At 47.6% G+C, this 13,499-nt stretch overlaps 2 protein-coding genes across 2 annotated transcripts; one reads left to right on the top strand and one right to left on the bottom strand.

Moving 5' to 3' along the window:
* Positions 1-645: 645 nt before the first annotated feature.
* On the bottom strand, positions 646-6,282 carry LOC101760658 (boron transporter 4). The gene is made up of 14 exons (XM_004960771.3): positions 5,956-6,282; positions 4,679-4,785; positions 4,504-4,586; positions 4,013-4,205; positions 3,782-3,920; positions 3,542-3,707; positions 3,293-3,459; positions 3,016-3,189; positions 2,687-2,782; positions 2,486-2,602; positions 1,783-2,105; positions 1,378-1,645; positions 1,153-1,290; positions 646-1,045 (listed from the first exon to the last, which is right to left on the bottom strand). The coding sequence occupies exons 2-14, from the start codon at positions 4,783-4,785 to the stop codon at positions 971-973; spliced, it is 2,046 nt and encodes a 681-aa protein (XP_004960828.1). The 5' UTR covers positions 5,956-6,282; the 3' UTR covers positions 646-970.
* Positions 6,283-8,991: 2,709 nt separating this feature from the next.
* Positions 8,992-13,318, top strand: LOC101761579 (coleoptile phototropism protein 1). The gene is made up of 3 exons (XM_004960774.3): positions 8,992-10,003; positions 12,303-12,668; positions 12,762-13,318. The coding sequence occupies exons 1-3, from the start codon at positions 9,170-9,172 to the stop codon at positions 13,005-13,007; spliced, it is 1,446 nt and encodes a 481-aa protein (XP_004960831.1). The 5' UTR covers positions 8,992-9,169; the 3' UTR covers positions 13,008-13,318.
* Positions 13,319-13,499: the final 181 nt, after the last annotated feature.

A 13,499-nucleotide genomic window follows, 5' to 3' on the forward strand; every position in this document is an offset into this window, starting at 1 on the left:
GGAGTACCGGGGCGTCGCCAACTCCGTCGCCGAGTGTTCCTGGCTGCGCCATCTCCTGGGTGAGCTCCACTGCGACGTGCCCAAGGCAACTGTGGTCTTCTGCGACAATGTCTCCACCGTCTACATGTCTCGCAGACCCGTTCATCACAAGCGCACCAAGCACATCGAACTCGACATTCATGTCGTCCGGGAGAAGGTGGCCATCGGCGAAGTTCGAGTTCTGCATGTTCCCAGTGCGCGCCAGCTTGCTGATGTGACCATGCCTGTACATGTATATATGTAACCATACATTGATCAATGAGAAGTGCGGTTGATCTCTCCCGAGTTCTCTCCTCCTTCATGTCAGAAGGTTACTCTGACAGAGGTTACGCAGGCATAGTTGTAAGCAGCCTTAGTAATCTTACAACTTTTTCTTTTTGATAAGGTTAGTAATCTTACAACTTGATTCAATTCAATGCAAACACACTACTGGATGTGAAACTACGATGACAAAACACGAAGCATGGGCCCCCAGGAGAGAGAGCTGTCAATATGATTATATGAGTATGATCGATTGATCGTGCTGGTAATCGGCCGCAGAGTCAGAAGCTCTCGGTTTCACGAGCTTTGACCAGGTAATAACAGTAGACATGTTGCACTCAACAATGGCAGATGAAGGCTGGCACCCCGATTGCAGATGACAGCATTGACAGTTAAAAAACTGTTTCTATTACCCTTTCAGTTAGTAACATTTCACGTCACATCTCTTCTGCACATGGCTAGCACACAAGCATCACTCTTCCCCCCCTTTTTTTTCATAGTACAAACAAATCTGCGGCTCTTAAACGTGGCCAGCCATGCCACATTTCCCTGCCCTTCCCAGTGTATTCGCGCCAAGTCAGTATCTAGAAACGTACAGTAACTACTAGTACTTGGTACAGTGTGTTAAGGCCGAATGTTACCTAGGAGTTGGGGTAGAAAGAGGGCCTTCTCATTCCTCTTCCATGATCTCTGGAGCCCTCGACATATTCCGGGTAAGCTGTCTTGTCATCTTGACCGAGTTAAGCTGCCAAGGGCAGAATAAAAAGCGACATCAAATTCTGACAACTCCACCATTCTTCATGGGGCTTTTCATGTTGTAAAGCCCAGGGAATTGCTTGCTCAAAATGTTACCTGAAGTAGCCTCCCATCGCGGAAGCTCGAGTTCCTGCGCTTCAACTCTCCACGGTGCGTCGTGAACTCGTCCAGTATTTCCGAAGCGTATTCAGGCTGGGCGTCTCTGCTGCGAACGGACTCGTCGTCGCCGCCGCACTGCGTCAAGGGTCAGATCAGCTCAGTAACATGGGAAAATGCAAGCAATCTAGGCTCTACAGGGATAGGCGTGTCAGGATTTCATACCTCTGTAGGAGCAGGGGTGAAACCCTCAAGTTCTTCGTACTCTGCTGCGTCCAATTCCCTCAGGTGTTTCGCGTCGAAATACTTCGGAATGAAATGCTGCCTGATGACAATGAGAAAGAAGAAGAGCAGCGGGAAGAGGATCCCTGCCATTGGTATCCATGTCATCCCAAAGACGAGCAGGAGATAAATTAGCTGGAAGAGTGTGAAGGCGGATATTATGTTGAAAGGCACCGACTCAACAAAGGATGCATGTGCACCTTCGAAAACCCTGTCAGAGTTATAACAGACAAATAATCACTGAGAGCACCTGTTTCCTAAATGAAAACTGGGTTGAGCCCAACTGAAGCACAACATGGTAAGGTGATAAGAAATAAAAAAAATATACTGCAGCAAACAAGGGCTTACTTGTAGCGCCTTTGAGGCGTGATGAACAGAAGTTGTATCCTCTCCCAGAACTGGTTCCCAGGAACACTGTCGATGGACATATAGGCAAAGTAACCCCAAAGGACTGATGTCGGTATCCTCTGGATGAGTGGTGTAACTCCGATGCAACCAGCAACCAGCAGGGACTGCAACAAATTGCTTAGTCTCTGCTCATTCACCCGGACAGGCAAGTAAGCCTCCACATGCTTTTCAGGATCAAATACTTCAGGTACTTTCCCTTCTCCATCCCCCTCTGGAATAATGGCATTCTTCAAGTCCTTCAGCTCGTTGTGGGCAGAAACAGACTGCAGCATTTTACAGAGATGTGTTTAGTGCCTTCAGGTAGTTGATACTAATTTCTTTTTTTGTTTCTTATACAAGTATTATTAAGATGATTTCTGGAACAATTTTCTGAAAATATTAATAAGGGAAGTGATCTCAGACAGCAAATTGCAGCACTCGCCACAAAGGTAAACAAGCCTCTCCATAAGAAAAATAAAACAAAATAGAGGCAACAGCAAAATGGCAAGGATTGTAACGTGCGGACTGGGACAGCGCAGTTAGCCTTTACAAATTCTATAAAGATCTCGCCATTGTAGTTTGACGAAATAGGTCTTTGGTCATGCAGTGAGAAAAATAGACCCTTAGTAATATAGTATGTGTGTAACACTGGATGAACACTCACGTCGCCTCCAAGGTCCATTTTTATGAAAACATCTTGCATCTTGCCATAAACTTCTGAACTGGTAGCATTCTGCATCATGCCCTCTTTGGCAGTTCGGATCATCTTTTTGCGAAGCAACTATTTTGAAAGAAAGAGAAGGCAGATGAACAAAGTTAACTGTATAACAGATGACAAGGCAAGATAAGTGTGAAAATCACCAACCTGCCTCTTGAGGACAGCAAGGCTTCTTGTGTGCATGGGGGACTGAGGAAGTACTCCATTAGAAGGAGGAATGCCAAGAAGACCACAGATCAACGTCTGTATGAGTATGACATTTTTATACTATGAGAAGAAGAAACACAATAATAAAAGGTCTACTATCATGTTCGTTTCGGGAAAAAAGGACCACTATCACATAAACATTTTGAACAACTATTTTCCACCAACGATTTCTTATGTCTTCCCGGTCCTATAAGCAGTTGAAATTCACTAGTAAAGCATTCAATTTTATCTTAAAGAGGCAAAGGCAACTACAAATGAACACAACATACCGTCAAGCTTAAGACCAAAATGTCATAATGGTAGGCTGATGGGTTCTTCAAATTAAATTCCTTCTGCTGAGCCATCTGAGAAGCTACACTGTGATCAAAGAAATAGAGCCCTGCAACCATCGCAGCAGGTACAATAGCCAGAAATATATATGCTGGAGGGACAGAAAAAAGATCCTGCAAGTTCATCAATGAAACATGTGGAATAGCCATAAAAATATTCTACACTCACAGAACTGCAATTGAATCCTTGAATCATAGTAACAAACTTTCTAATTACCTTTGCTACTGTCCAGTGCTGGAGTGATTTGGGTTCCCAAGGAAGCGGGGTGAAGAGCCTCCTAGGGACCCCTGAAGGGATCTTGCTTGGCAATGAATATGACAATGCTGTCCACAGTATGACCATCAGTGGAACACCATAGTCAGCAATTAAGCTCCTTTGCCAACCTGCAGGTGTTATGTGGAGCATTAGTAGTCGGTTTTTTAAACCGTAGTGGAATCAAAAGTATATATGTTCCATATGACAAACCAGTGCCGTATAGCGATAATCTTGCTTCCCTGCTGGCTAATGAAGTATATAGTACGCCCATTGAAAAGATAACTCCAAGCAGACCATTAACATATAGCCATTGGAACTGGAATATCGGTTGACTTTGGTCTTTACCCTCAGGGGCACTGAATTCACCCAACATCCCCTGTGGCATGCTATGTAGTCAGTAATTAAAACTAATTCAGTTAAGAATTAGATTTAATTTATGTAATGTCATACCTTGACTGCCTCTTGCATGAACAGAATTGTGATCAACATTCCAAAAAGTTCTCCTGCAAACCTTGTAAATTTGTTTAGAATAGCTGCAACGTTAAACATTGCCATGAGGAACAGCATAAGGGCGGTCCAGACGCAAACCCTGTCAAAACGTCCCATGAAAAGGAAAATGCATGTACCATTTAGAAGTGAATGACGAATAATGCAGGACATAATGTATTGTTGAGCCCTTACCATCCAGCCCATGGAAGAAACATTTTTTCTCCCAGGTTTGGCTGACTTTTAGCAAAATTGTAGATATAAGTATACATTATGATAGTTGGCTCTGCAACTCCCACAATCAGTAGTGGCTGTCCACCTATTATTGAATGTATGATTCCACAAATAGCAGTTGATGCTAGTGTCTCAACTGTGGTCAGTGCACCATCTGAAACATATCGTTTCTAATCATCAGCAACTGTGCCTAAGAAATTCAGGATAACTTTTTTATTATTCTCTTCTACAATATGAATTTCTAGTAATTGAGCAAACTGATATTATTTTCTAATATTCCCTGTTTGAAACAACAATGGACATGCAGGCCAAAAGGTAAATCAGTTTTCCCTTCTTCTTTTTCTACTGATCAGGACAGCAAGCTAGAAGGAAAGGACGCATCGCATCGTGGTAGTAACTGCAAATTGCGGATATCAATTCCGACTCCTAAGGTTGAAAGGAGGACAACCCACCTGTATCTTTGCTCAGTTGCTCACCAAAGGCTATTACAGGAACAGCAGATGAAAAGAATATGTAGAGCGTTGGTGCCAGTATTCTGACAACAGATTTCATGTAGCACAGTGAACACGATGGGCTAAATTATGATGAGATATACACGCATTTACAGCATGGTGCCAGCATGCAAACCTGAAACCAGAACTGAACCCATGGTTCCAGTCTTGTTTGTAGCAAGCTGCCCTTCCTTTTAAATCCTCAGCCACTCCACTAAATGGGGCTTTATTAGGTCCCGTCATCTGAACAAGGAGCTCCAAAATAATCAGATATTGCACTGACTAAAAGGTATTGGGTTTACAAGCAAGTCAAAGTCAAAATGCATCACGAACAACAGATGATTCATAGAAATATGTCTGCAGGGTTCCACAAGCATTACCACACAATAGGTGGCCTACAATCTAAGATGTTGGCTCTGAAAAAAATATGGCATAAGTAGCACATAAAGCCACAGCTAAAAAGCACGGGAGTGTTGGTACAGTTAGATATGTGCTTATCAAGGAACTTGGACTAGTCTCGAGACCTTGACATGATCAAATTTCTCTTAAGCTTATGCTATTTTTAGCTTAGTATCAGCATGTTTTTCATGAGCATACCGACAGCTCTGAAGACCAAAATAAGGTTTCATGCAAACAAAACAAGACCGCTGAAAAGGAACGTTTGGTCATATAAAATTTGGTAAATTCAGTATGGCTAAATCGCAATGGGAAATTAAAGCCGATTCCTACACCTGAAGAAAAAGAACACACGGCAGGTTCTTTATGTGTTTGGAGGGGGGTTACTAGACTGGATCTTTGGGAACACATCAAATAGAAACGCGAAGATATTAGCAACGAAAAATAAACATATGGGCTCCTTCCTGCTTAAAATTAGCAAATCCGCCAGATACGAGGAGCTATTAATCTCAGGAAATCAGGACGCAACACCACAGCTAGCACACCAAATGAAATCGTCGTAGATCGCTCGGCGCTCTTCTCCTAAACGAAATTCATTCACATGTAGCCGTACAAGTATAACATAACTGAGAGGCACATAATAATCATTACTGCATTGCAGCCAGCCCCGATGTTATACAGTCGCCTGCGCTTCCGAAATGGTGTGGTTCCAGCAAGAAACGAATAGCCTCCATTTCGCTGAACACGTTGAGATGACGAGAGCCAACTATTTGAAAAGGGAAAAAAAAAACATGCCGCGCGGCAAATTTATCCTGACTATCGTTGCCAGGGAACGAATAATTAAGCTTCCAATTCGCCGAAGCACACCCAACGTAACAAATTTCTCCGGCCTGAACATCATATATCGGTGCCGTATCCAGGCGGCTCAAAATGGAAACTTCCGAAAATCGAGAGGCCAATCAAGCACTCGGACGGCACGCAATGCGTAGCAAAAGCAATGCGCGCGCGTGAACGTACCGGCGGCGATGAGGGGCGGGCGGCGGCGCGATGCTGGCCACCTCCACCGCGACGCGAGGCGGAGCCCTAGGCGTCGGTGGGCGGAGGCGCGGGGGAGCTGGGGGGAGCCGCGAGGCTGGCGAACCGGAGGGGAGGGGACCTGCTCCCCTCCATGGCCTGCTACTTATAGCCGACCAGGTGCCCCCAAAATCGATGGGAGCGGCGGAGGGGAGGGCGGGAGGCGAGAGGAGGCGCAGACACAGGGGCGCGCGACGGCCGACGGGAGCGCGAGGGAAGGGGAAGGGCGCGTTGTACACGTGTCATCAGGCCAGGTCGCTCCAGCCTCCCGAGGCCCGAGGGCGCACAAGCTTTTGGCCCGGCGGGATTCGGAACCCCGTGCGATCGCGGGTCGCGGCCATCCGTTCTGATTATCATCACCTCACCGCATCAGAACAGCAAATGCAGCCCAAATTATCACCTCACCGCATCGTGATAATCAAGTGGTCCGTTAGTAGCTGTTTAATCAACTGCAATAATTTTCCCCCGATATTCTATTCTTATTCATTCGTTAGTCGTTAAATGTGCACAGTACGTGCCTGTGGAAATAGAGGAGAAGGAGCAAGTAAAAATGATTTTTTCATTAGTCTCACACCACCAGTATGGAGTGCTACATTAGAATAAGGATGAGTTTGATCAAAACATGAAAGTTAAGAACTAGATTGGCAGATATGATAGGGTAAAGTTCAAGGACTATTTTGTCCAAATCTATAACCGGTCACTCTTGAATCCCTGTGTGCGGTGTCCATTTCACTGGCTTTAGAACTGGAACATGATATACGATATAACCAAAGCTATAACTCATGGATACATTACAGTACACATTACAGCAGCAGCGAAGCTGGAGCCTGATGGAAATGCTATACCTGAGCAAGCAAAAGCCTGATGGAAATGCTATACATCTGCTGTGAAAAAATAAAGGCGAAAAAGCCAGTGACCAAACAAGAGCAGCTTTAGCAAGCCAGATCTTGGGATATCTGACCAGATTTACCGCCGAAAAGGTGCTCGGCTTTTGGTCCATCTTATCGTGTCAGTGCCTTTGGAGAACACAGAGAATTGGCCCAGAGCTACAGGGGACAGCGCTGCTGTCCTGCGCTTACAGTTTTGGCCGTGCAATGAGTACCAAATCTCGTGCAAAAATGGCATGCGTGCAGGGGATCCGACGATCGACTTGTCACCTGCCCTTTGACACTTTGCAGTGTCACAATAATCCTTCCGTGATGAATTAATTATGGAAAAAGGCTATTTTACTCTCCTCACCCACTCATATTATCCGCTTAACCCCTAAGCAAAATTTAAATTCGATTTACTTACCAGAAATGTAGTTGACCAATCTACCATATGTCTTACATTAAAAAATTATACTAAGTATTTTTCATGATTATTTTATAGATTAAAAATATTTAATACGAAATTTGTCTTAGATATACAAATTTGTATGAGAGTTAACCATGAAATAATTGTAGTTTTTATGTGATTCGTATTCCAAATCCATGTTTTTTCTTTGAAAAAGGAAAGGAAGTATTTTGCTCGGTCTACACTTTTCTTTTTTGAAAAATGATTTACGAAATGAGATGTAGCTTGCATGTAGACAATGTGGTGGTATCTTTTTTAAAAAAAAAATAATGCAGGAGCGCTGCAGATTTGTTTAAGAAGGGAGAATGTCAGGATTACATAGTTGAGATTACATATGACAGGGATTAACTCACTCAAGAACAATGTAGTGGTATCACAGCTAGACGACGAAGGAAACCTTTAATCCGCAGTGAGAAGAAACAACTTGCGCGAACAGTGGCCAGCGCACACCGGCGGCGACTTTGCATGTCCTCGCCGACCGGCCGGCAGTGCCCATCATCTCTGATAGGACCGGTGAACTAGTAGCTTACTGTTCATAACAAAATAGTAGCACTCAGGTCCAGCTCAGCGTTTCACGTCCTGAGTGAAGGGGAAAAAGAAACTGGATGCAACCTTTTCTGCAACGATGGTTACAACATAAAGCACAAGTTGCCAGCAACCAAAAAAAAAAACTAGCAATGTCTTTTAGAAAGACCCGAAATAACCATTGTACCGAACTTATATGCGAGAACGAAGTGTATGTGTTTATGCACGGCTAGTCCATTTTTTTTTTTATTTGAGGGCAAAGGTAAGTGGTCAGTCCATTATTGGTCCAGGCCTATGCCTTTGGGCTCGGTTTGCCACTGTTGGTAGGCCCGCTCTACGTTAGGCCCACATGACAGAACAGTGAAATGTCGCCATGATTCGTGCTGTGGAACGTGGTGTCCGCGGAAATCGAGCACTAGAGGGGGAAAAAAAGTGTTGTTAGTCGACACATGCCAACCTTTCATACCGGAATGGAGTGCCTACATCACATCTATCTTGAAGATAGGAGTTCAACCCTTTTTTTTTCTTTTTTCTTTTTTTTTCCGAAGGAGTTCAACTTGTTTGGATATAAAATAAGACCAAATCTTTCAGTGGTAGGGAGATTTGTTCAGTAATTCTAAGGCCCATTTCCAAATACAGGTTTTTTTTCTCGATTCCTCTGGAGCCGAAGAATCTCATATAACATTTATATGTTATTTTACCACGACAGTCTGTGTTATTTCAATTTTTTTTACAGTAATATATATGGAACCAAAATTAGAGCCCGCTTGGTTCCTTGCCATGTTCTGCCACGCCATAAGTGTGGTAGTGCCGAAAAAATCAGCCGCATGCAAATCTGCTAATTTTCTCGCCACATATTATGACATCGAATTTTCACGCCGCCCTCTATGACACAGCCACACCTGTGCTGTGGTAGGATGCAGCAGGAACCAAACAGCGCCACAGCCCACAAGTGTAGCAGAAACTACACTATGCAAAAAAAAAATTATAGATCTAGACTATGCAAAATTAGATAAAAATAACTAGCATTATGACACGTGGGTCATAGAGCCATCAAACCACTCCCAACTATGGTACCACTGGGCCAAAACAGACGCCAGATGTCCCTGGCACATAATGTGGGCTGTGGCCTGTGGCGGCGTCACATCCATGGCCATCAGTTCCTCAGTCCCCCGGCCTCTCGCACATCACCACCCATGCTAGCGCCTGTTCCAACACAGAGCTTTCCTCCCAGCCTTAGCTAGCTCGCCGGCCCGACGAAGCCGCCAGCCAAGAAACGCCGGCGGCCGGGCACACCATGATGCCGTCCCCGTCCCCGTCCCCGTCCCCGCGAGCTGCCAGCACCCGCGCCGTCGAGCCCACGGCCCACGGCTCCTCCCCCGAGTCCTCACGGCTCTCCTACTCCGCCGCCACCCCCTCGCGCGCCAGCGACGACTCGTGCGTCGTCAACGACGTTGACGCCTTCGCGCGCACCATCGCCGCCATCAGGTCCAAGCCTCCCTCGGCGGCCGCGGCGTCGGGCGGCAGCAGCAGCCTCGCCTCCGTCCTGTCGCACTACGCGGCGAGGTGGCTCCCCGACGCTGCGTCGGCCTCCCCCTCCGGCCGCTTCGTCCTGCTTCCCCCCGAGAGCCCCACCGCCGCGTGGCTCAAGAAGCGCCTCCTCCTCGAGTCCCTCGTCGCCGCGCTGCCGCCCGACGACGGCGGCGGCGGCGACGGCATCACGTGCGACTTCCTCCTCCGGCTGCTCCGCGCGGGGAGCACGGTGGGCGCGGACGCCGCGCTGCTCGGGGACCTGGAGGCCCGCGCCGCGCGGCGGCTGGACCAGGCCTCCCTGGGCGCCGTGATGATCCCGGCGTTCGGCGGGCTGGCCCCGTGCGCGCCGTCGCCGACGCTGCTGGACGTGCCGCTCGTGCTCCGCCTGGTGCGGGGGTTCCTGCGGGAGGGCGCCAGTGGCGGCGGGGGCGGCGCGGCGGCGGCCAGGGTGGCGAGGCTGGTGGACGCGTACCTGGCGGAGGCGGCGCTGGAGGCCGGGCTGCGGCCGGTCGAGTTCGAGGAGCTGGCGCGCGCGGTGCCGGCGCACGCCCGCGCCACCGCCGACGGGCTCTACCGCGCCGTCGACACCTACCTCAAGGTGAGTGCGCAAGCATGCTTAATCATCCATCATCTGCAGGACATGGGAGCAATCATACTTATCTCTCTTGCGTCTAATCATGCATGCCCATGGATTGCTTGCTTAACTTATGGTCCGTACATTATCATGGGTATTATTTATGTTTATTTATGCCATCTTGCACTGATAAGAAAGAAGGGTCTCCACCCATTCTTTTACAGTGATCTTGCCGGATTGATAATGGCGTGTTTCAAACCTAAACGCGTTTGAAAGTAGAATTTGCCCTGCATTTGTGAGGAAGAATAATGTGGTTCCGGCATTCACTCACAATTATATCACTGAATACGTTCTATGGAAAAATCCTATTTTTTGTGTGTACTCTACTAGTTATGGTCGTAAAAAGGGTCAAAAGTTCACTTGACACTAAAAGGAAGATCACCATTTATACTCCGCAACAAGATCACTTCGCTTAGGATAAAAACATTGAAGGTACCTCAAAAGGGCTGGTGTAATTCCACTCATTTTTTTCTAAACTTAGATTTTGATAGTACTACCTTATTTCTTAAATGGGGCTAAGAAAATAATATATTTTTACCTAAGTTGAGTTATAGAAACTAGTGTCCTAAGTTGATCTTTAGAAGTTGGTTGATGGAAAATGCAAAACCATATTGTTTATCTCAAATGTTGATTTTTCTCCATCCAACTATTGATTCACTACCTACCCTACTACATTTTACTTTCCCACATTAATTCAAAATGACTACCTCGGATAGCCACGTGGTCACATGCATATGTGAAATGTCCATGTTCGTCGGTTGATTTCAAGGCTGAAGTAACAAATGGTGTTGCTCGTGACAAAACAAATCATTAAGCGTGGCAAATCTTCTGACACACCGTGTCAAAAAGGGGGAAAAAAACTTGTTACAGTTCGTCCTTCTCTCCCGTTGGCTCTGTATATTTTCTTTTCTTTTTTTTCTTTCTTTCGGGGACGGGGAACCGTTGGCTCTGTGACGTGTGAAAGGCCAAAAAGGTGTGTGTGCCTAGGATGTGATTGGCGCACGAATATCTAGGCAGAGGCGAGGTACGGTACGTGGAGCGATGTGATGACTGTTGAGTTGGACACTTGAACGAATGCTACTGGCGCTCGTGGTAAAAAGCCATGGAGGTTTAACCGGCCTGGTACTGTCCGGCGCAGACACATGTTTCTGTGTGCTTGACCGCAGTAGTTCGACTTGGACCATCAACGTAGAGAGTACAAATATGAGTATAAGGGGGTGTTTGGATACGAGATGTTAAACTTTAACAGTGTCACATCGAATGTTCGGATGCTAATTAGGAGAACTAAACATGAGCTAATTATAAAACCAATTGCAGAACCATGTGCTAATTCGCGAGACGAATCTATTAAGCATAATTAATCCATCATTAGCAATTGGTTACTGTAGCACCACATTGTCAAATCATGGACTAATTAGGTTTAATAGATTCGTCTCGTGAATTACACTCCATCTGTGCAATTAGTTTTGTAATTAGCCTATGTTTAATACTCCTAATTAGCATCCAAACATCTGATGTGACAGGTGTTAAACTTTAACACATGGTTGCCAAACAGGCCCTAACTCACATCAAGTAGTTTCATGCAGAGCTTCTATCTCCCTGATGAACAATTCAAAATAGTCCAAGATGATGAATTTTTAAACTCTTCCCGTTTTCTTTGATACTGCTCTCTGCGATCAGCACTTGTCCTTTTGCGCGAGGAAAAAACTACTGCAACATCTACAGTGTGCTTCACCCCCACTACGTCCGAACACGAGCGCTACTAGACGTCTAGTCACGTCAGAGGGTAAAAAGGGATCTTACTTTCTGGCCTCTCAATCAGACAAATCACTCGTTGTATGGAAGCTACAACGAGATCCTGATCGAGATCACGTGAGGTACCTGAATCCACAAGCGCTCGAGAACAAGAGAATCGTCTGTCGTTGCACATGGATTCTTCTCCATGCATGTTCGTGCTGGTCGTCCCCTTGCGAACTGTGTTTGTTCTCTGTTCTCTTCTTTCATCTACACTTCTTTTTTCCGAGCTCGATCCAACATGCAAACAATAATACACAAAAACGTTTTAAGGTTGTTGGAACACGGGATTTTTTTTATAAAAAAAATCTTGCGTGATTTGAATTAGTGCAAGTGATCATCCAATCTGAGCTTCACAAGAACGATAAATAATCAGAAAATGGGATGAGCATCCATTGCATGATCGTCGATCCATGTGCATTCAGACTTCATCAGGTTTGCAGCACGACTGATGGCGTCGTGCGTGCAGGCACACCCGCGCGCGAGCAAGGAGGAGCGGCGGTCGCTGTGCCGGCTGATCGACCCGCGCAAGCTGACGGCGGAGGCGGCGGCCCACGCCGTGCAGAACGACCGCCTGCCGGCGCGCTTCGTGGTGCAGGTGCTCTTCCTGTCGGAGCACGGCGGCGGGAAGCTCGGCCACCACCGCCTCGCCGAGTGGAGCGGCGGCTCCTCCTTCCGCGACCTGCAGAGCAGGAGCCCCGCCCCCGCCGGCGGTCTCGAACTCCCCTCCGCCGCCGTCGGGACGGCCGGCGCGCGGTGCCCGTCGAAGCGGGAGGTCGTCGCCGCGCAGCACCACGAGCTGCGCCGCCTCCGCGAGGACGTCGCCCGCCTCCAGGTCCGTCCACCGCCATGGACGTCGTCGCTCGTGGTTGCCATCAGCGTCAGCCCGTGACGCGTGGGCTGATGGATACTCGCTTCGTGCATGCAGGTGCAGTGCCACGCGCTGCAGGCGCAGGTGGACCGGCTGAGCTCGGAGAGCCGCCGGCGGCGGGGGCTGCTCGGCTGGGGCGCCGCGCTCCTGTTCCGCGGCGGCGCGGGCGCGTCGAGGGTGGACGACTCCGACAGCGGCGTGGACAGGACGCCGCTCGGCGGGAGGAAGCAGGGACGCCACGCGACGACGCCGGCCAGGGGCACGCCGCCGACGGTGGCGAGGTGGCGCAGGTCGCACTCCTGAAGGCACGGCGGCGGCGCGGCTAGCCAACATCGACGTGCCGGTCTTTGAAAATCAAGTGAAATCGTGCTATATTTTTCATATTCGTTTTCATTTGCTCATGTGTGTGTTCCTTCAAATCGCCGATCGAGGGAAGTAGAGCCTGTGCATGTCCGCATGATGCCTGTCCCGCATTGGTACACTACTAGTAATTGGTTACTGCATGTTTCTTTGTGTTTGAAGTAAAGTATATTTCTGTGTGGATTGGCGAAGAGAGACATGGCAGCATCAAACCTCGCCGGTGTGCTCTTCTCTTGTCCGTTTTTCCTTTTCAATTGTAAATACACATATGATTGGCAAATAGACGGGGGAAAGATGAGAGAAGAGAGCGAACGGCCCTCTAGCTGAGTTGGTCAGAGGGCTCTAGAAGCACCTCCTCAGGGTGAATTTTAGGCTGGGGTTAAAAGATCCCCTTGTTTGTCCCACGCCAAAGCACATGGTTAAGAGCCGACCTAA

Source organism: Setaria italica, chromosome III, assembly GCF_000263155.2.
Source record: "Setaria italica strain Yugu1 chromosome III, Setaria_italica_v2.0, whole genome shotgun sequence".
NCBI lineage: Eukaryota > Viridiplantae > Streptophyta > Magnoliopsida > Poales > Poaceae > Setaria > Setaria italica.

Coding starts and splice junctions, on each gene's coding strand:
- LOC101760658 (XM_004960771.3), bottom strand. CDS start 4,785: ATGACGGGACCTAATAAAGCCCCATTTAGTGGAGTGGCTGAGGATTTA. Junction 2,783..3,015: donor TTTTGGTCTTAAGCTTGACG/GTATGTTGTGTT, acceptor ATACTCATACAG/ACGTTGATCTGTGGTCTTCT. Junction 2,603..2,686: donor TTGCTGTCCTCAAGAGGCAG/GTTGGTGATTTT, acceptor CTTTCAAAATAG/TTGCTTCGCAAAAAGATGAT.
- LOC101761579 (XM_004960774.3), top strand. CDS start 9,170: ATGATGCCGTCCCCGTCCCCGTCCCCGTCCCCGCGAGCTGCCAGCACC. Junction 10,004..12,302: donor CCGTCGACACCTACCTCAAG/GTGAGTGCGCAA, acceptor TCGTGCGTGCAG/GCACACCCGCGCGCGAGCAA. Junction 12,669..12,761: donor AGGACGTCGCCCGCCTCCAG/GTCCGTCCACCG, acceptor TCGTGCATGCAG/GTGCAGTGCCACGCGCTGCA.